This window comes from Artemia franciscana, chromosome 2 (assembly GCF_032884065.1).
Source record: "Artemia franciscana chromosome 2, ASM3288406v1, whole genome shotgun sequence".
NCBI lineage: Eukaryota > Metazoa > Arthropoda > Branchiopoda > Anostraca > Artemiidae > Artemia > Artemia franciscana.
In genome coordinates, this window is record NC_088864.1 from 63,688,315 (window position 1) to 63,709,329 (window position 21,015).

At 34.1% G+C, this 21,015-nt stretch overlaps 1 protein-coding gene and 1 long non-coding RNA gene across 9 annotated transcripts in view; both read right to left on the reverse strand.

The window, feature by feature from the left end:
• Positions 1-21,015, reverse strand: part of LOC136043925 (hexokinase-2-like) — an 86,329-nt gene that overhangs the window by 26,679 nt on the left and 38,635 nt on the right. For all 8 annotated transcript variants that reach the window (XM_065728979.1, XM_065728980.1, XM_065728984.1 and 5 more), the window contains exons 6-8: positions 17,018-17,154; positions 5,275-5,387; positions 1,794-1,949 (exon numbers count right to left, since the gene is read on the reverse strand). In XM_065728979.1, the coding sequence (XP_065585051.1) occupies positions 1,794-1,949; positions 5,275-5,387; positions 17,018-17,154 (406 nt within the window). The remainder of the gene's footprint in view (positions 1-1,793; positions 1,950-5,274; positions 5,388-17,017; positions 17,155-21,015) is intronic.
• Positions 8,612-17,011, reverse strand: LOC136043930 (uncharacterized). Its single transcript, XR_010621752.1, has 2 exons — positions 16,259-17,011; positions 8,612-12,951 (listed from the first exon to the last, which is right to left on the reverse strand). It is a non-coding gene; the product is annotated as an uncharacterized LOC136043930 (long non-coding RNA).

Genomic DNA, 21,015 nt, shown 5'->3' on the forward strand with positions numbered 1-21,015 from the left:
AAATCGCCTTGAGGTACTTAGCAAAAAACGATGTGGTCTCTATGTATTCTTTGTTTTCTGGCCCTTCATAATGAAGGGGTGAAACCTAAGAAAGAAGGGGTAGAAACCTAAGAGAGAGGTCACTTGATTGGATATTGAAAGTTCTAGCACAATCTTTATGTCAAAGGCGATTGGGTCTAGATGTAAAAGCAGTTAAAATTATATACCCCGCCCCACCGCCTCGTCTTTCAAATCACCCCTTGAGTGTATCAAGATCCTAATTGTAGCTATTCTGAAAGAATAATTAATAATAATATTAATAACATTAATTTTAATTTTAATCTCATTATTTTAATTTTAATATAAGTTTAATATTAATAATATAATATCATTTAATAAGTTATTATTTTAAAGTTCTATCTTGGATTTTTCCTGAGAATTTGCATCCTGATAGGACAAATTTAGCGCCATATTTACAAATTCTAATAATTATTATTATAATTTTTTTCTAGGAAAATATTCTTTACGTTTGCGATCTTAATTTCAGAAGCATGTAAAATAGTTTAAAGTGAACATTCAAATTTTAAGGCCCCGATATAATATAATATATTTTATCATTATATTATATTAATTAATATTAATTAATGTATTAATTATTATATTGTAATCTATTACATTATTTTATAATTTTTATTATAATTTATTATATCATATTTATTATATTATATAAGGTCCCAATATAATATAAACCATTTGAAATATTAGAAAAAATATAGGTAACATTTCTCAAACTTGATCGTTTTTGGTTTTATTTATTTTTTCCTTTAAAGTTCATTGGATGTCAGAAATTGGTTAAGGCAATGTGTGAAAACTTAGTGTCACAGTACTACTTCAGGATCCCCTGGTAACTCAGCAATAATTGTTCAGCCTTATTTGATTAAAGGTTTCCTTGGGATCTCCTTTTTCTATCTGTCTCTTTTTCTTTTTTATTGGCACATTGCTCAAATAAACTAAGATTTTGTTATCAAATACAAAAGAAGAAGAATACAGTCTTAATGATTTTACAATTATATTTTATGAGAAATTATAAATATTAATTTTTTTTTATTGTTTTGCTATGTTTATATAATTATTTTTATCAGTTATATTTTTACATTATTTTATAAAATTGCAGACTTTATAAAGTCTTACTTTAGGATTTATTTACTGAAGTTCTAGCTTTATGATTTCGATACAACGGCAAGCAAAACACTTAATTATAATATTTTCAGCAATCAATTAATATTTTGATTTATCAAAATTAAAAACGACATCTGTTACTAATTTCGCTGCCAAATGGACACTTGCATATGGAGTTTAGTCCACCTTAACATTTTTTGGATTTCTCTAATATTTTCCTATATTTTTCATATTATTCACTTATTCTCATTTGCTGACTTCACCACCATCCCCCCTCCTTTCAACCTCAAGCCATGGAAGTAAATTTTTATAATGGGCATACTGCAAAAACAGGGAATTTATGATATTTCGTATTTTAACCAGTAGCGGTAATTTCATTGTCAATATGGAATATTCTCTCCATTAAAGTGGGTACCAAACATGACAGTTATGTTTAGATGGTAATTCTGCCGCTAGTGTCGTCAAGAAGAATGAGCAGTGTTTATAAGAGTAGGCTATTACCAGCAAAAAAAAATAGATTTTGAACATAAGGTAATCTTTCGTGCAATATGTTAGGCAAAAGCAATTATAGAAAAAAAGAAGGTAGCCAATGATTAGTCTTAAGAAATAGAAATTTTAAAATGTGGTTTACGTACTGTTCTACGAGTGACACAAATCTAGTCGGGAAGCTTCCAGGTCGAAGGAGCTGAGAAGGTATTTTTCCTCCAAACATTAAACCCTCTTCTGCCAATTTTACAAGTACGAGCCTAGTGAGTTCTCCGAGGTACTTTCCAGAAAATAGCTTTTCGAACCTTGAAAATGAAAGAGAGTGATGCTGCGTCTTCAGTTGGCCAAGAATTAAAATAGACAAACGGATTCGAAAACATAATAATAATAAGAAAAAAAAGTAAAAATCTCAATTTTGGGGGCAGAGAAAAAAGAGGCAGTCGAAGGCAGAATAGCATATCGAAATTGAGATTTTTGAATTCTGATATTTCAAATTGAGGCCTGAATTTCTTCAACTTGAATATTTATTAACCATAATAGATTTTAGAATTCTGCCAACTTTCTAAGTGCTTGCCTAGCGATTTCCACTATGTACGTTTCATTAAACGCCTTTCAAGACTTTAAAATGACATAATGAAACGAACAATTTGGAATTTAAGTCAAATAAATTCGTCTTTAATTAATTTACTGCCGGCCAATTAAACCCGTCATATTAAGGCCGAGGCCGAGTCCGTTGGTATTTGAATCAAAATCAACGTGATGGAAGTGATGAAAAACTTGGGAGCCATAGCTAAGTAGATTGAATACAAGACAGATAGTCTCTATGAGAGGCACCATTACCTCCCCCAAATTTTTCGGCATTCGGCAAAATTTTCGCCGAAGGGGAAAACTTCAGCAGAAACGACTATCGTGGTGAATTATTTCTATTTCCATATAGTATGATCTAACATATGTATTTGAATCCCATTCACTAACCAATTTATATGGATTCGGTAGTTCTATCCCACTAATTCCGCTTGACTAAAAATTCAGTGATTTAGCGTATTCATTTGGTTCCCATTCGTCATCAAAGATGGTGAATCCGGTAGTTGTATCGTAGTAGTTCCATTCATTTGGAAATTTGGTAATTTGACAAGTTCATTTGGCTTCCGTCCATGCATAACCAATTTCGGTGGATTCGGTAGTTCTATCGCACTAGTTCCGCTTAATTGAAAATTCGGTGATTTAGCGTATTCATTTGGATCCCATTCGTCATCGAATTCAGTGAATCCGGTAGTTGTATCGCAGAAGTTCCACTCATTTGGAAATTTGGTAATTTGACAAGTTCATTCGGCTTCCATACGTTACCGATTTCAGAGGATTCAGTAGTTCTATCGCACTAGTTCCGCTTAATTGAAAATTCGATGATTTAGCGTGCATATTAGGTTCCCATTCGCCATTGAGTTCAGTGAATCCGGTAATTATATTACAGTAGGCTAGTTCGACTCATTTGGAAATTTGCAACTACCTGATGAGAGAGAGAGAGAGAGGAGAGAGAGGAGAGAGAGAGAGAGAGAGAGAGAGAGAGAGGAGAGAGAGAGAGAGAGAGAGAGAGAGAGAGAGAGAGAGAGAGAGAGAGGAGAGAGATTTATTATTAAATATAAAACAATATAAAATACAATTCAAAATTGATTTACAATACACTTATTCCTCCTCGAAAGGTTCCATGGCAGGGATACAAGGGGATGACACCCCTCATTTGCAACTACCTGATGACGCCATAGTGATTGGCGATGCCGGCTTACAATCAATATTTTCAGGCATGAAATCTCTCTTTATCGCAATATGTATTGACCGGAATTTGTTCTGGACGTCTTTAAGGGGGTTAAACAAGCCCGACATTTCCAGGGTTGGGGCGGAGGGGTGGCATCTCAAATCCTTGGAATTTTAACATGTAAAGAGCATTAATATTGCAGTAATTCCACCAACCCCATGCATTTTTCCCTTTCAGGTATGTTGAAAGGAGTCCGTCAAGGTGGCCTTACCTCACCGTCTTTATTTAAAGACTCTGTTTTACATGCCCAAAGTTCTGTTAATTTTACTTTTGTTTACCGTGGATTTAATTTGTCATCAATGACATTTACAGATGACGTTTTGAATTTAAGCCGTAGTTCTAGTGGATCTGAAAACGCGTTTCATCAGCTTTATAATGAATATAAAGATATTTCCATCTTTATATGATGGAATATAAATGTAGAGCTTTCTTTAAATGTAGAAATACTGCTGTTATAGCTTTCAATTTTAAAGAGAAAGATGGCCCTACTTTTTTATCTTTGGCTAATGCTACAGTCCCCTTTATCAAAAATGAGTTTACCTTGGAGTTTCTATTGGAAAAAATATGAAAGAAACTGTGAAATTATACTTTGAAAATTTGAAGGAAAAACTGAGAATTGCTTATGCTTCAATTGTATCTAATATTAAACACACAGATAAAATAAATCTCGCAAAAATTTATAATAGCCTAGTTGTACCTCATCTATTTTCCCTTTGTCCAGTTTGGCTAGTTTTTAGTGAATCTCAGAAACAATTTGTAGAGTGTTGTTTCGTTATTCTAAATTCCTTCTCAGTTACTCTCCTTGGACTAGAAATAGTTACTTAATGAATAAATTCCGCCTAGTTTTGCCTATATGTGTTATTGATAAAAGGCGACATGATTTTTGTTCTTCTATGTCGATAGTATCTCATCCTTGGTCTGCATTATTTATTTGATTGTCTCTTGGTGTTGATTTGATTTGTATTTATTGATAGATTTTTTTTATTACTCCCATCTTAAGGGCGTTTCACCCTCTTTTTGTACAAGATGGATTACAAATACATTGAATTTAACTAAATATTTGCTAATATCAATTTACTTCGCACTATTACATTCGTCATTATCGGGTAAAAAATATTTGTAGCTATGATTTTAGTAATCAATTGGGAGAATACTCTTGATTATGTATATTACATTTTTTTTTCTATCATCAGTCCCTCATTGGAAGCTAAAACTACCACCAATGATACATCAGTGGCTGGCGTTTACCCCCCCCCCCCCCCTCCCCCAGAAAAACTCCACCGCAAAAAAATTCACGGAAAATACCCTCCCCCCGTATAAAATCAACTTTTATAAGTTTCTTTTGTACTCTTCCCCACAACCCCCCCCCCCCCAACAAAATTCTGATTAAGAATTTTATCCTCAGTTTTTTGGATTTTTTATTAATTTTGATTTTTTGGACGAGTGTGACTTGTCTCAGATATTTCAAAAGTGGAAAGAATGAAAACTAGTCGAATTTTTCTCTAATTATGATCTTAAACATGTTGTGCAATATTTACATATTAAAATATATTTAAAAGTTAATCTTCTTTTTTATTATTCAGTAAAAATCAAGTAGCGATTTGGTAAAATCTACGAAGTTTGCTCTTCTCCCCTTCCCCCAATGAAAAGAGGCTCGGGAAGCCCATGATTGAAGTTCCTAGTTTTGTAAAGTGAAGCAAGTTTTTTTTAATAGCAATAATATAATCAAAAATACAGTAAAATGAAAAATAAAAGCAGAGAAGAGGAAAGGATAGCAATTTGGAGTGGCTGATAAAAAGACAAATTAGTAAACTTACGTGAAAGATCCAACCAACAATGAATTTTTGTCCAGCATTTGATCATATTCAGTTTTCATAAAATCCAACACCCCATTGTCTCCAAACGCACCCCATTCAATGTCCACAACGACCTTAAAAAGAGAAAAACCTAAGCAGAATCTTAAATGGTGGAAGAACTTCATACCGATGCAACTCTACAGCGATATAAGAAGAAAAAAAAATTTTTTAATGAAAGTAGAGAGGGACATTAAAATTTAAAACAAACAAAATTTTCTGTATATGAAGGGAGCTATCTAATAATTTCGCTGAACAAGGACAGGCCTTGTTTTCGAACCCAATTAAAACTTCCTTGGAGAAATTATTGTTTTTTCTTGTTTCTGATCAGCAGTCTAGCAAAGACGTTTTCACCCCTTCAAAATTTTCAAAACAGTATAGCATATTAAAAAAAAATAATAAAAAAACTGATGTATTTTATTTTTCCTCCAGTAGTCACTGGCAATTGGCCAGCGCTAGAAGGAATTTGAGAGCTCTTCCGAGCTCTTGGCTCGGAAGAGCCAAGAGCAAAGAGCTCATATGTCATGAGCTCTAGCAAAATTCTAAGAATCAATAGATTGCTTTAAAAGGAAAATCAGAGGCTTAATGCCTTCTAAATAACAAAAATTCATTAAGATTCGAACCCCCACTCGTAAGTTAAAAATACCTCAATTTTTCTAAATTTTCCTCTCCCTTCAGCCCCCACGATCGTCAAATCGGAGAAAATGACTTTATCAAGACAGTTTGTGGAGATCCCTGACACGCCTACGAATTTTCATCGTCCTAGCACGCCCAGAAGCACCAAACTCGCCAAAGCACTGAACCCCACCACCTAACTCCACCAAAGAGAGCGGATCCAGTCTGGTTATGTCAATCACGTATCTACGACATTCATGAGCGTTTTCCAAGATTTCTGGTTTCCCCCTCCAACTCCCCCAATGTCAAAAGATCTGGTCGGGATTTGAAATAAGAGCTCTGAGACATGGGTTCCTTCTAAATATCAAATTTCAATAAGATCCGGTCACCCGTTCTTAAGTTAAAAATACCTCAATTTTTCTGATTTTCCCAAGTCAACAACCCCCAGCTCCCTCAAAGAGAACGGATTCGTACCAATTATGTCAGTCTCGTATCTATAACTTGTGTTTATTCTTCCCATCAAGTTTCATCCTAATCTCTCCACTCTAAGGGTTTTCCAAGATTTCCGGTTTCTAAGATTTCTGTTTCCCCCCTCCAACCCTTCATGTCCCCATATCTGACTCAAATTGAAAATGGAGTATTTGAGACATAAGATTCTTCTATATATCAAGTTTCATTAAGATCCGATCACCCATTCGTAAGATACCTCGATTTACACGTTTTCCAAGACTTCCGGTTCTTCCCTCCAACCCTCTTCAATGTCACCGGATCAGGTCGAGATTTAAAATTAGAGTTCTAAAGCACAAGATCCTTCTAGATATCAAATTTCATTAAGATCTGATCACCCGTTCGTAAGTTACAAATACCTCATTTTTCTAATTTTTCCGAATCACCCCCCCCCCCAAACTCCACCAAAGAGAGCGGATCCGGTCCGGTTACGTCAGTCACCTATCTTGGACTTGTGCTCATTCTTTCCACCAAGTTGCATCCTAATCTCTCCGCTTTAAGCGTTTTCCAAGATTTCCGCCCCCCCCCCCCCTAATGACACTAGATACGGTCGGGATTTAAAATAAGAGATCTGAGTTTCGAGGTCCTTCTAAATATGAAATTTCATTAAAATACGATCACTCTTTCGTAAGTCAAAAATACCTAATTTTTTCTATTTTTAGAATTAACCCTCTCCCCAACTCCCCCAAAAAGAGCAGATCCGTTCCGGCTATGTCAATCCCATATCTAGGACTTGTGCTTATTTTTCCCACCAAGTTTCATCCTGATCCCTCCACTCTAAGCGTTTTTTCAAAATTTTAGGTTCCCCCCCCCCCTAACTTCTCCTTCACCGGATCCGATCGGAATTTAAAATAAAAGCTCTGAGACAAGATATCCTTCTAAACATCAAATTCGTAAGTTCTGATCACTCCTTCGTAAGTTAACAATACCTGATTTTTTTAATTTTTCAGAATTAACCCTCCTCCCCCAACTACCCCAAAGAGAGCGGATCTGTTCCGGTTATTTCAATCACGTATCTAGGACTTACGGTTATTTTTACAACCAAGTTTCATCCCGATCCCTCCACTCTAAGCGTTTTCCAAGATTTTAGGTTCCCCCTCCCCCTCCCCCCAATGTCACCGGATCCAGTCGGGTTTTGAAATAAGAGCTCTGAGACACGATATCCTTCCAAAAATCAAATTTCATTAAGATCCGATCACTCCTTCGTAAGTTAAAAATACCTCATTTTTTATAATTTTTCAGAATTAACCCTCCTCCCAACTCCCCCAAAGAGAGAGGATCCGTTCCAGTTATTTCAATCACGTATCTAGGACATGTGCTTATTTTTCCCACCAAGTTTCATCCCGATCCCTCAACTCTAAGTGTTTTCCGAGATTTTAGTTTCCCCCCCTCAATTCCCCAATGTTACCGGATCCAGTCGGGATTTAAAATAAGAGCTCTGAGACACAATATTCTTCCAAAATTCAAATTTCATTAAGATCCGATTACCTTTTCGTAAGTTAAAAATACCTCGTTTTTTCTAATTTTCAGAATTAACCCCCCCCCCACTCCCCCAAACACAGCAGATCCGTTCCGGTTATGGTAATCACGTTTCTAGGACTCCTGATTATTTTCTCCACCAAGTTTTATCCCAGTCCCTCCATTCTAAGCGTTTTCCAAGATTTTAGGTCCCCCCCCCCAAATGTCACCGGATCTGGTCGGGATTTAAAACAGGAGCCACGATGTCCTTCCAAACATCAAATTTCATTAAGATCCCATCACCCCTTCGTAAGTCAAAAATACTTCATTTTTTCTATTTTTCCGAATTAACCGACCCCTCACTCCTCTCCAGATGCTCAAATCGCGAGAACAACTATTTCTAATTTAATCTGGCCCGGTCCCTGATACACCTGCCAAATTTAATCGTCCTAGCTTACCTGGAAGTGCCTAAAGTAGCAAAACCGGGACCGACAGACAGACCGACAGAATTTGCGATCGCTATATGTCACTTGGTTAATACCAAGTGCCATAAAAATGTGGAATTTTGTATTTTTTGCTAGAAGGCAGATCACGGATGCGTGTTTATTTGTTTGTTTGTTTTTTGTTGCTTTTTTCCTCAGGGGTGATAGGGCTCATTCTAACATAAATAAAAAGTTCTAGTACCCCTTTTAAGTTACCAAAAAAATGGAGGGCACCTAGGCCCCCTCCCACGCTAATTATTTTCTCGAAGTCACCGGATCAAAATTCTGCCATTTTATTCAACATAGTCGAACAACCTTATAACTATGTCTTTGGGGACGACGCATTTCGAGTACTTATTCACGTCTCCTTTAAGTTTTTATTTTTCATAAAAACTTATATAACATTCCTATCCATAGCCTATTTATAATCAACATAAAGCACAATTTGAGTATTTATTCATGCATCCTTTAATTTTTATTTTTCTATTTTGCTCCCTACAGTTCTATCCATAACCTATTTATAATCAACATAAAGAAGCACATTTTGAATATTTTATAAACGTCCTTTAAGTTTTTATTATACTCCCTATAGTTCTATCCATAACGTCATCATAAAGAAGCACATTTTGAGTATTTATTCACGCCTCATTTAAGTTTTAATTTTTTATTTTGCTGTTATTTTTGTTTTTTCGTATCCATAACCTATTTATAATTAACATAAAGAAGCCCATTTTGAGTATTTATTCACAACTCTTTGAGGTTTTTATTTTTCTCCCTAAAGTTCTAACCATAACCAATTTCACTGGTTTACGCACGTAACAGATTTCTGTAAGCCAATCACACTATCTCTTATTTCTAGAGAAACAAATAAAGCTGATTGTTTGAAAACTCTGACAACCCGTGTGAAATTTTTGTCCAATCCTATTTTTTGCAAGCCCTGATTGGTTCAAAACCAAATGGGTGAATTTTTTGTTCAAGCCCACCTTTTGAAAACCCTGACTGGTTCCGAACCCCCATGCGAAATTTTGGTCCAAACCCAACTTTTGAAAATCCTAATTTGTTCAAAACCACAGGTATAAAATTTCTGTCAGTAAAAGAAAGAAAAATTCACTTTTACCTGATTGTTTTTCTCTCAGAGATTTTAAGGCAGTAAGAAGAGTGGAAAGCTTTTGAGTAGAAGATTTTTTTAAGATTACCCCTTCTCTTTATCAACAGCGCCATTTTTATAATGGGAGTCTGACGTTGGATCAAATAATGAGCGGATGTTCTAATTTGATGGTTTGGTTTGGTCTTACTCCTGCAGCCTTAGAACTTGGTTTGCATGGACATCATTTAAATGTCGGGAGATTGTATTTTTAAATTATACAGATGGAAGTGCAAATGATCTTATAGGTGGCAATTCACATCATTTCAATTTATCTGTACACTACTTAGTAAATAATGACAATTATAAGTTGTCACTATGCTTATGCTATTTTTTTATTATTATTAGTTTTTTTTTAATTATTAACCCTTTTTGAATTATTCAAAAGTCTATTGAATTCTGCTCAACTGATACATTTCAGTCTGTATTAATTTAGACCCACTATAATGTAATACATTGGCGTCAGTTGGGGGGGGGGGGATGCAGGCACACGCCAACCCCCTATAACCTCCCAGATTTTGAAAAAACCTTATTCTTGGGTATTTTCTTTTATAGAAAAACACCTTCGTTTGGCATTTTCATTGAAAAAAACACAACAACTTTTCAATTTTCGAGAACCGACACTACGCAATAATTTTGGCAATATTGGCAATAACTTGGAAATAGTTTAAGCGCAAAATGAAAGATAAAAATCATATGCATAGATGCTCAGAGGGTTGGGGGAATCATCTAAGAATAAGATTTGTCCAAGAACGCTCTCCCTCTTCATAAACTAGAAAAATCTGTTATGATAATTAGAATATATCATATAGCCTGTATGTAACCGCTTGGTTTAATTTACCTTTTGTCTTTCAAAATACTGAAACTGAAAATTTTTCCGATGGCTGTCTTACTGAAACCGCTGCATATAAAAAAAATGACACCTAAACCTGTGTATTAAATCTCAAAGCAAAGTGATAAAGCAAAACTTTGAAAATGTGCATTTCAATTTTTATCTGGATGCAACTCAAACTTTAGTCTAATGAGCAGAGGGTTGAGGGGTGGCAGACTCCCTCATATGTTTTGCAATCTTCTCTTTTTTGTAAATTCTAACGCCGTTTTTTTTTAGGGTTTTTTACATTCCTGTATTCTGATCATACAAATCAGAAAGAGAATCGCTTTGGGAAGTTTATAATAATTATGCCGACAACAACAACAGCCGATTTTAGAATACTGTCAGCAGCAGGTCTTATTTTGTCTATTTATCATTGTTTATTTATGGCTGAGTATCATGGACCTGCTCTAATGTGTGTATCTATAATACCAGGGGAGGAAAAATGTGCCATCCCAATTACTCACGTAAGTTTATTTTAATCACTGTTTTTAGAAAGTTCCCCATTTCAAAAAAACTTCTTGTTTTCATATGATGGAAAGGAGGTCTTCTTCGTCACTTATTATATTTGGCATATTTATAAACACAACAGCAGAATGTCCATATTGTCAAATTTAAGTATTATACGCAGGGAAAACCTAAAGAATATTTTAAAAATATTTGCCAAAATCAGCAGGATAAGGGTGGAATACAGCATGACTTTCAGAAGACAGAATTGAGAGGAGAAATAAACCCAAAACAATCTAAAATATGATAATAATTATAGTAATATTCAAACAAAATACAGTACGGCATTAAAACTTCTGTATTCTATATTGAAGAAAAGAAGAGGAAATAATTACATAATTGTTCCCAAAGAGAGAGATTTCCTGCCATATGTGTCCCGGTCGTCATTTATGTCCCGGTGTCCCAGTCTGTAATTTATCTTTGAGTGCCCCGATCGTCATTTATATCTCCGGGTCGTTATTTGTGTCCTAGTGTCCAAGTCTGTAATTTCTCTTTGAGTGTCCTGGTCGTCATTTATATTCCCTGTGTCCCGGTGTTTAGTTTTCTTTTTCTCCTTTATTTTTCAGTTTTCTTCCTTTTTTTCCTTTTTTTAGTCTTTTTTCTTTTTCAGTTTTTAGTTTTTTTAGTTTTTTTTTGTTTTTTTATTAGTTTTTTTTCTTTTTAGTTTTTTTTGTAGTTCTTACCTTTTTTTAGTTTTTTTAGCTTTTTTTCTTTTTTAGTTTTTTACCTTTTTTTTAGTTTTTTCTTAGTTTTTTAGCTTTTTTAGTTTTTTTAGTATTTTCTTTTGAGTTTTTTTGTAGTTTTTACCTTTTTTAGTTTTTTTTCTTCTTTTGTATTAATGCTAAAGCCAAGGGTCGAACCTGGAACCTCTCGGACCTAGAACTTGGAACATTACGCTTTACCAACTCAGCTACTTCGGCTTGAATACATTCGTTTTTGAATTGGTATATGATGAAATAATTCAGACGTCATATACGGACAGACAGACAGACACACAAACAAACAACTTATTTATATATATATATATAGATATAAGTGTGTTTTACCACCTCAAACACCATCTTATTTTAATCTAAATGCAGTTTCAATATGCCTTCTCAATTGATGGCACGTTTATACGCCCTATGGCAGAATATTAGCAAACAGAAACTTTCTGAACAGAGGAAACCTAAAACACATCTGTTTTCTAAATACCATTTTTCTCATATTTGGAGTCTAAGGTCGTTGCTCAGCGAAACTTTTCAGACGATTTTCTTCGTGCCACCACGGTTTACTTAGTTATTTATTTATGGCACATTTATATATCCTATGGCAGAAAGCCAACATATTCAAACATGAAATATACAGAGGAAATCTAAGACATGTCCCGTCTCTAAAATTAATCTTTCTTATACTTAAAGTATTGTAATATAATATCTACGCAGCCCGGACTTTAGGCAATTTTCCTTGGGGCTACAGATGACCAATCGATTCTTCAAGCGAATGAAATAAAATTTGCCCATTTTACCAAAAAACTAGAATACCATTTTCCGCGTATACCTTGGCTTCCCTGTCTTTTTTTGGTGTGAAGCCAAAGCAGTTTCTAAAAAATCGAACTCTCTTAGGGAATAGGATGATCAGAACTAATTACGGTATCCTTGGATCTCAATCCTCTAGATAGGACAACAAAAATGGGAACATCCCAAAAAATTAATTTCTTCTACCAAAATCAGTTTTGTTTCTGTTAAAAATCAGTGAAAGACAACAAAATAAAAAAAGTCACCTTTGGATGCAATTTACTAATCATAAGAGAAAATAATTGTAGAATGATAATAGACTTAATCCTTAGTCAATCAAATCAATTTTTTCTTTGTTTTCTAGCTAATTCCTTATCAACTGCAATATAATTATCAAAGTACCTTCTATACGGAACTGATTTCTTTTTAATTCAGTTTATTCAGTTCAAGTTCCATGAGTTGCATTTATCTTTATAGAGGGAATTATCTTTTTGTATATATTTATCTTTTACTATTGGTTTCTCTGCATTAATATGTACAAAAAGATTATGTTAATGACACCTTTTAGTACAACAACAAAAGAGAGAATAATGAGGACTTTTTTCCCAAGACAGTGAACCAACAAAACCTATTTGAATATTTCGGCCCTATATCTAAGGGCCGTCTTCAGCAAAGAAAAAATAAAAAACAATAAAACACTTACAATAAAAGTTCTCAGTTAAAAATCCATTTTTTATTTTAAAATAGCCTTGGCATCATTACTTCTTAACGAAAAGTTCAGCCAAGACTGTCTGATAAAAGCTAACATTTTACAAGATAAAAAGGTTCATTCATTTCACTAACTGTATATATTAAAAATTGGAATGACTTCTTATTGCGATATTTGCCTTCTCTGCAGCTAATCTGATAGTTCTTTTGATATTGGGCTTGTTTTGTTCGTTCCTATTTTTGTTTTATTTTGAATTAGATTATTTTCTATAATTAATTTTGTGTACATAGGGTTGAGTGTGTATTCACCCAAGTCTCTATTTAGGGATGTATTATTATTTAAGTTTCGTTTGATTTCGATTGCCTCACGGACAGTTTGTTTGATTCCTAGGTCATTGCTAATTAGAATTGTTTCGTCAAATAGAACATAATGGTTCGGATTTTCAAAAATATGATTACTTAAAGCTGAATCGAAAGATATGGAGCTATTTTTAGATTTTAACGCTTTTTCAATACTTTCTTGGTGTTGCTGTAATCTTGTTCCTAAATTTTGGTGGGTTCGACCAATGTAATAATTTCCACAACTACATGGTATTTGATACACCCCTCGTAGACGAGTAATTGGGGTTTTATCCTTACCAGAATTGACAAGATTCATTATACTTAAATTGCTTGTGAATACAACACGTAAATTGTTCTTTAAACAAACTTTTTTCAGTTTTGAAGTAATTTTCGGAATATAAGGCAGGTAAATCGTGCTTGTGGGTTTATTAGAATCATTTACTGGTGTGGGATTTAAGGCTTTAGAAGAATGCATCTTTAATCTTTGAGCAATAACAGTATTTATGAGAGAAATTGGGTACCCGTTGCCAAAAAGTATGTCTGTAATAAAATTTAATTCTTTTTTAACATACGGCTCTGAACAGATATTAAGTACTCTATCCACAAGGGATATTACCACACCTCTTTTAACCTGTGGAGGATGGTTAGATTTGAAGTGAAGGTATCTATTATTATGCGTAGGTTTTCTGTAAACCGTAAAATCAAGTTTATTCACACTGCGTATTATCAATACATCTAAAAAAGGTATTTTTCCATCTCTTTCGGTCTCTAGAGTGAATTGCAGGTTTCTATCGTAAGTATTTAAATGTTCTAGAAAACCTTTAAGTTCACTTTCGCCATAATTCCAAACTGAAATTATGTCGTCCATGAAACGTCCCCAAAACACATGATTCAGAAAATATGAATCTAGGGCCCAATTTTCAAGATTTTCGACGAAAATATTTGCGAGTAGGCCTGATAGAGGTGATCCCATAGGAAGGCCCCTTACCTGTTTGTAATATGAATCTCGAAACTGGAAGTGCATGGAATATTTGTTACATAATTTAACCAAATGCATCAGAACATCAATGTCTAGACCTATTGCTGACTCTTCGATTAGATGGTAATTGTTTTCCAGTTTATTTTGTAATAATTGTTCAGATTTTGAAACATCAATACTAGTATACATAGAAACTATGTCAAAGCTGCTTAATATGGAATTTTCAGAACTGTCTATTTGTTTCAATTGTTCTACAAGATCAACTGAATTTCTTATATAAGATTTTTGGGAGTGAAGCAATGGTTTAAATGCAGTGCATAACCATTTTCCAATGTTTGAGGCAGGTGATTTTGAACTAGCTACAATGGGTCTTAGAGGAATGCCTTGTTTGTGCAATTTTGGTAATCCATAAAAACTTTGAGCAAAAAACGCCACGAGGGAGGAATTTATTGTACAACTGTGGAGTGATTCTGCCATTTTCTTTCAAATTTTTTAATTCTTTTATTACTTTTTGAGCAAATTGATCAGTCTGGTCATAGGTTGATTAAACATAAGTGGTTGTATCATTTAAATGTGACTGAATTTTACCATCATAATCAGTTTTATTCATAATTACTATGGAGTTGCTTTTATCGGCTTTAGTGATTATTATTGAGGAATCTTTACGGAGTTTATTCAAAACTTTTGTGTCATATGATTTTTCCATTGCGTTATTGGGAGAATTAGGAAGTTTTAATGAGGTGTTGTAAAGAGTGTTAATTAAACAAGATCTAACTGTATCCGGGTTTGAAACAAGAGCACTACATTTGTGGAGAGAGGATTCTAAAGGTGCTACCAAGTCTGCAACTGGAACCTGTTTCGGTAAAAACGAAAATTTTTGCCCTTGTTTCTAGGACTTTTTCTTCAACATAGCTAAGCTTTTTAGATGAAATATTTACAATCGCAGGTCCAGGACTTATCTTAGGATTGTAAACTGGGTTGACCACTTGAGACTCATATTTCAACCTTGTAAACTTATTAGTGAGTCTCTCTTGTGACACACGGAAATCATGGTGGAATGAATTCCTTTCCATCCTAACAATTTGCAAAAAATCATCAGTGGACAAGCTCTGTGACAGAAAATTTTCGAGTGATTTTCGTTCTGAGGAAATTATATGTCTTCTGTGTTTTTTGTCCTTATAATATGATTCAACGTTTTCAGCTGTAGTTTATGTGTGAACTGTGACTCTCGTAAAGTATTTAAGTGAAATTTATGCCTTAAGGATTTAGGAATAATTTTATTCCTTCTGCAGGATTCCAGAAACGTTTGTTGATTAATAATGTTCGCGTGTTGTTTCCCTAAACTAATAAAATGAAAAATATCTTTGGTCAAATGCTCCCCATAAGCGTGACGTAAATAATGAAGAAGACCATACTGCCTTTCCATAATACAACAACAAAAGAGAGAATAATGAGGACTTTTTTCCCAAGACAGTGAACCAACAAAACCTATTTGAATATTTCGGCCCTATATCTAAGGGCCGTCTTCAGCAAAGAAAAAATAAAAACAATAAAACACTTACAATAAAAGTTTTCAGTTAAAAATCCATTTTTGGATTGCCAAGGCTATTAATGATGCCAAGGCTATTTTAAAATAAAAAATGGATTTTTAACTGAGAACTTTTATTGTAAGTGTTTTATTGTTTTTATTTTTTCTTTGCTGAAGACGGCCCTTAGATATAGGGCCGAAATATTCAAATAGGTTTTGTTGGTTCACTGTCTTGGGAAAAAAGTCCTCATTATTCTCTCTTTTGTTGTTGTATTATGGAAAGGCAGTGTGGTCTTCGTCATTATTTACACCTTTTAGCTTCTGTTAAATTAGCTTCTGAAATTTTCAGTCACGAGTCACACTACCCGAGTGCTCACTGCTGTCAAACTTGTGGATAAAAAGAAAATTGACACAACTACAGCATACATTTCAAGCAAACACAAACCTGGGAATATTTGTTTTTTGAGGAGGAGGGGGGAATGATAAAAAAAACTTTTCAGGGGCCCAATAATTTGAAAAAAAGAAATTATTTGATAATTTGAATAAGAAGTACCCAGTAAGTCAATTTGGGGTTTCCGAGGGGATTGGGCTCTGTGGACACCTCATAGGATATTGATCCCACGCTTAACTTGGTGAGTTGGGCTATGTTCAACTCTCATGCGTATTTCAAGACATATTGTTTAAGATTAGAAATACGGAGACTTGAAATAGCCGTTTTCCTATGTTTTTGATGAACAATAACAATGGCAGTTGATACCTGGGAAGAATATAATGTTAATATAGGATTTTCAATCCATGTTCGGGCTATTTCAATTTATATCTTCTTCAATACAAGCGGGATTTTTTTTTTTTTTTTTTTTTTTTTTTTTTTTTTTTTTTTTTTTTTTTTTTTTTTTTTTAATCTAAGTTTTAAGGGTGAAACAGATGTAGCGTCTAGACGAGTGTAAGAAATGCTTACTTTTTCCATATGGAAAAGAATCGTTTTTTTTTTCTTGTTGTTGAATTTTTCTACATGCAGCATGCCTAAAGTGGAGTATCGAATTTTTTTTATGATTACTATGTGAAATTACCTCTTTGATATCTCCATGGGTCCCCTCCCATTTTTCCACTCTGTCTACTCGTTCTATATAGCATGCATTAGAGCCAGTTCCGATGATCAAGCCAATGGCGCACTTTCTATCAAGAAAGGCTCCCTGAACCAAAGTACCTACATAAAGAAAACAATTTGTTAAAAGTGAAGTGGGCTAGAATCAAGAGTACTGAGAAGGGAAAAAAATGAATTGAAATAGAGTTTTGAAATAACTATTCTTTTTGGCAGTTTGTTTGGCTCCATTTTTATACATCAACAAAACTTAATTAGAAAAGCACAAATTGAAATTGAATACGTCATTTAATCAGCAAAAACAAAGTTTATAGATATACAGTATTTGGGTCAATGGGAGGTCTTCATAGATATTCGAGCTTTTTATAGTACTTTTTAAAATTTATAGAGGGGTTTTCCACGCCCCAAAGCTTGCTCTCAAAGAGCCAGCCCTCTGGAAAAAATGTCAAGAAGTGGTATATTAGCATGAGCGTAAGTAGAGGGGGAGCATGATGCAGCTAATTGATGATTTAACCAATAAAGAATTTAAAAGGTAAGACAGAAGTTGGTGACAACGTATGGTTTTGTGAACTGTCGATATAACATCAGCTCTCTCCTCACAATCGGATGCCCCTCTACACTAGATGCTACCTATGCCCTTGCATATAAGCACAATTTTTTGTGTTTTGATCATCACTGAATTAGTACAAGCAATGGTTATGATCATTTTAACGATCTAGTGAAGGGGACACTGGATAATCTATTTGGGGGGAGGGTCTGGAGTCACCAAATGGATAAGCATCACTAGGTCTTATTCTGGAAACAGAATTACGACCAATCAGGCTAACCTCATGGGGTGGGGATGACCTTTTGATAGTACAATTGAGAGAACAACACAGAATGCCTATGTAGACAAACAATTTAGTAAAATTGAGAAATATTAGCGTCTGCAATGCAGAAAAGAAAACGTTTATGAAGAAATTAGGTTGAAATAATGGTGGCAAATTTTTTTGCTATAAAATTTTGGGTAATTTAGTATGACAGTTCTTATGCATGATCAAATATTATGTAACCCAGTTAATACACATTATCAATATACAATTTTAGGACCAGTGATGTATTAGGGACCTTAGACTCTTACCCAGGACCCCCTTATGCATGAACATGTTTTGATTTTTCACCAAGAGAGAAGAAAAGAAAAACAATACATAGGAAAGTTTCAACATAATTGATTAATAAAAGAGTAACAAACACAATGTGCTCAATATGCACCACGATAAAAGAAAGCTTTAGATAAAAAGAAACAAAAGGATTTGATTCGTATGCCTTTCGTTTGCAGAAATTTCATCCAGCCTTGACCCCTCCCTTCCCTTCAGAACTATGAGACTATTAGGGGTTCTATTTGGTCGCATAATTAAGGGTTACATTCGCACACACAGTAGAAAAAAAATATGACATGGGGAAGAAAACTAGATACCATTTTTAAACCAGAATGCCTACGTGTTTCCCGTCAAATAGTTAAAAGACACAACTCAAAAGAAATTTGTTAATATTTTATTTTTGACTATCTTGATGAGTTACAATGAATAGCCAATATTATCTTATCAACTAGTTTTAACATAAATTCCAACAAATAAAATTTATATGACTGAAGACAACAGACAGGGTGAGTTTTCATAATCGCCATGTACTTTTTCTTCCTTTTCAATTAATTGAAGCAAAAAGTTTAAAAATTATTTCCGTGGAAATATGGACGACTAAAACATTTATAATTGCTTAGAATTAATAATAAAATAAGTTGGTCCCGCCTGTGTATATTGTTTCCATGGAAAAGTCATTTAGCATAATGGAAAAACAGCAAAGACTTAAAAACAATGAAAAAAGATTATCGTTCCCCCATGTTTTTCTTCCTCCTTTTTTCTTTTCATACAAAAAGGCTATGAAGCATATTTAATTGGCAATTATTTGTCGCCAGAAATAGTTAAAAGATAAACTTAAAAAAGTGCACAATAAAAGAATGGTATAATGGATACATAGGAGACCTTGTATAAGTACGACCAAATTACCCAGTACACTAGTATAGAGATCACTTAAGGAGCCCTCAAGATCCAAGGGTCTATCTTTCTAACTTAGGGTAAGCACTTCATTTATATTTTAATTAAAAATCCTGTTAAAACCAAATAAAAATACGGAGAAACGGGTAGAATATTTCAATAAGACACTGGAGAACAATAAAAGAAATACTTTTTTCCCCTTAATAATAGTAAAGGTCTGAGTATTTCGACTTCACATCCGGAAACTGAAGCAAAAAAGAGACAAAAAGAAAGCAAACTATACAAGCTTCATCAATACTTATAAAGAAAAGATAGAAAACAAACAAAACATGAACAATAAAAACTCACATCTGAATAATGCCCAACATGACAATTATCTACATCTACAATTATCCGAGGCAACTTAATTCACCCTGCTTTGCCATTTTGTTGGTCTGATTTAGCTGGAGTAAAATGTTACGAGCTAAAGAATAGCTTTATGACAATGAATTATATTGCATACACCAGAAGACGCAGAATTATCTGTTGCTTGTTGGAGAAACCCTTTTGCACGTAGGGATGCAACTTGGACCTTTTCCTGTCCAAGTGGCGCATCATTGACCTTGCGCACACGTGTCTAATTCACGCTTACTTTTGGGCTGAGCATGTTTTTGCCAAAAATATTTTTTGTTGTAGAGCACATGCCTTAATCCTGCTAAATTTCCAGACACATTTTTGACTCAAACATCTAACATCAGTGATTCCATTATTGTCACATGTCATTAGTAGTTAAAAAACATTAGCTGAATCATATTGTCATATTTCTAAAACGCTGAGAAATAGAGCGTTTTACTCTCTCCTTTTTCTCAATCTCTAGTAAATTTTTCTGGAATTTTACTAAAAGACCCAGAACTCTTCTTTTTTCATATAACAGCAATGGTTAGATGCCACAACAGGTAAACTATTTGGCTTATATTTTCCAAAACAAACTTAAGGAGTTACGTGATTGGCTTCAGAAATCCGTCACCAAAATAAACTCATGGAATTAAAGTATACTTCTAGCACGGAAGAATAGGATAGTAATCTCTCTTTTTCTCATTGCTTTACCGGCTATTGAAGCATACTTTTCAACACGAAAGAATAAGACAATAATCTCTCTTTTTCTCACTAGCTAAAAGTTGTTTAGTATTAGGGCATGGTTCCTATCCTGTTTAATCAGGTTTATGACTAGCAGTCAATCAGGAATAAAAGTCTAGGAAGCGAAACTGTTTAAATGTTAACATTAATGATACTTTTATAGAAACCATAGTTACTTTTTCCAAGTGCTAGGATGAAAATAAACTTCAGTGGGGCTATGGCTCACATCCAGCATGAATAAGTTGCTTTGGAAAGTAAGTCCCATAAATTAACCTTGAAAGGCTTCTGAAAAACCATGAATAAGTTAGTATAGTTAATTTTGGTATAGTCCAAAATGATGAACCTTCCTTTCTGTTTTTTTGCCTTTTGTTTGTTTTTCTTTCTCCCTCCATTCTTGGCCATAGTCTCGCGAAGAGGGGCGTAATTTGATGTTCGATTGTTTGTTTTTGTTTTTTGGTTTTTGTTGGATTAATAAAAGTAATAAATCTTTATCTCATCAAAACAAAAATTTGTGAAAACAAGAGCAAGCTCCCTCTCTCACTGAAAGAAACAAGTAACTGCTCCTCAGTGCTGATGCTTCCGAAATTCTGTCAAGAAATACTGTCTCAAAAACCATAGCAAAATATTTAGGATGCTTCTGATACTCCTGCTTGCCTACATAATTAACTCGGGGCCTATAGGTTTACCTTGATCGCTGTATGGTAATTTAAGTGTGGTCAGAACTACTCATTAACAAACCATTAATAAACCAACGCTTGCTCATCCGCAAAATCCTTAGCCCTGAACAGGGCAACTTGGAGAAGACTGACGGTGCTGT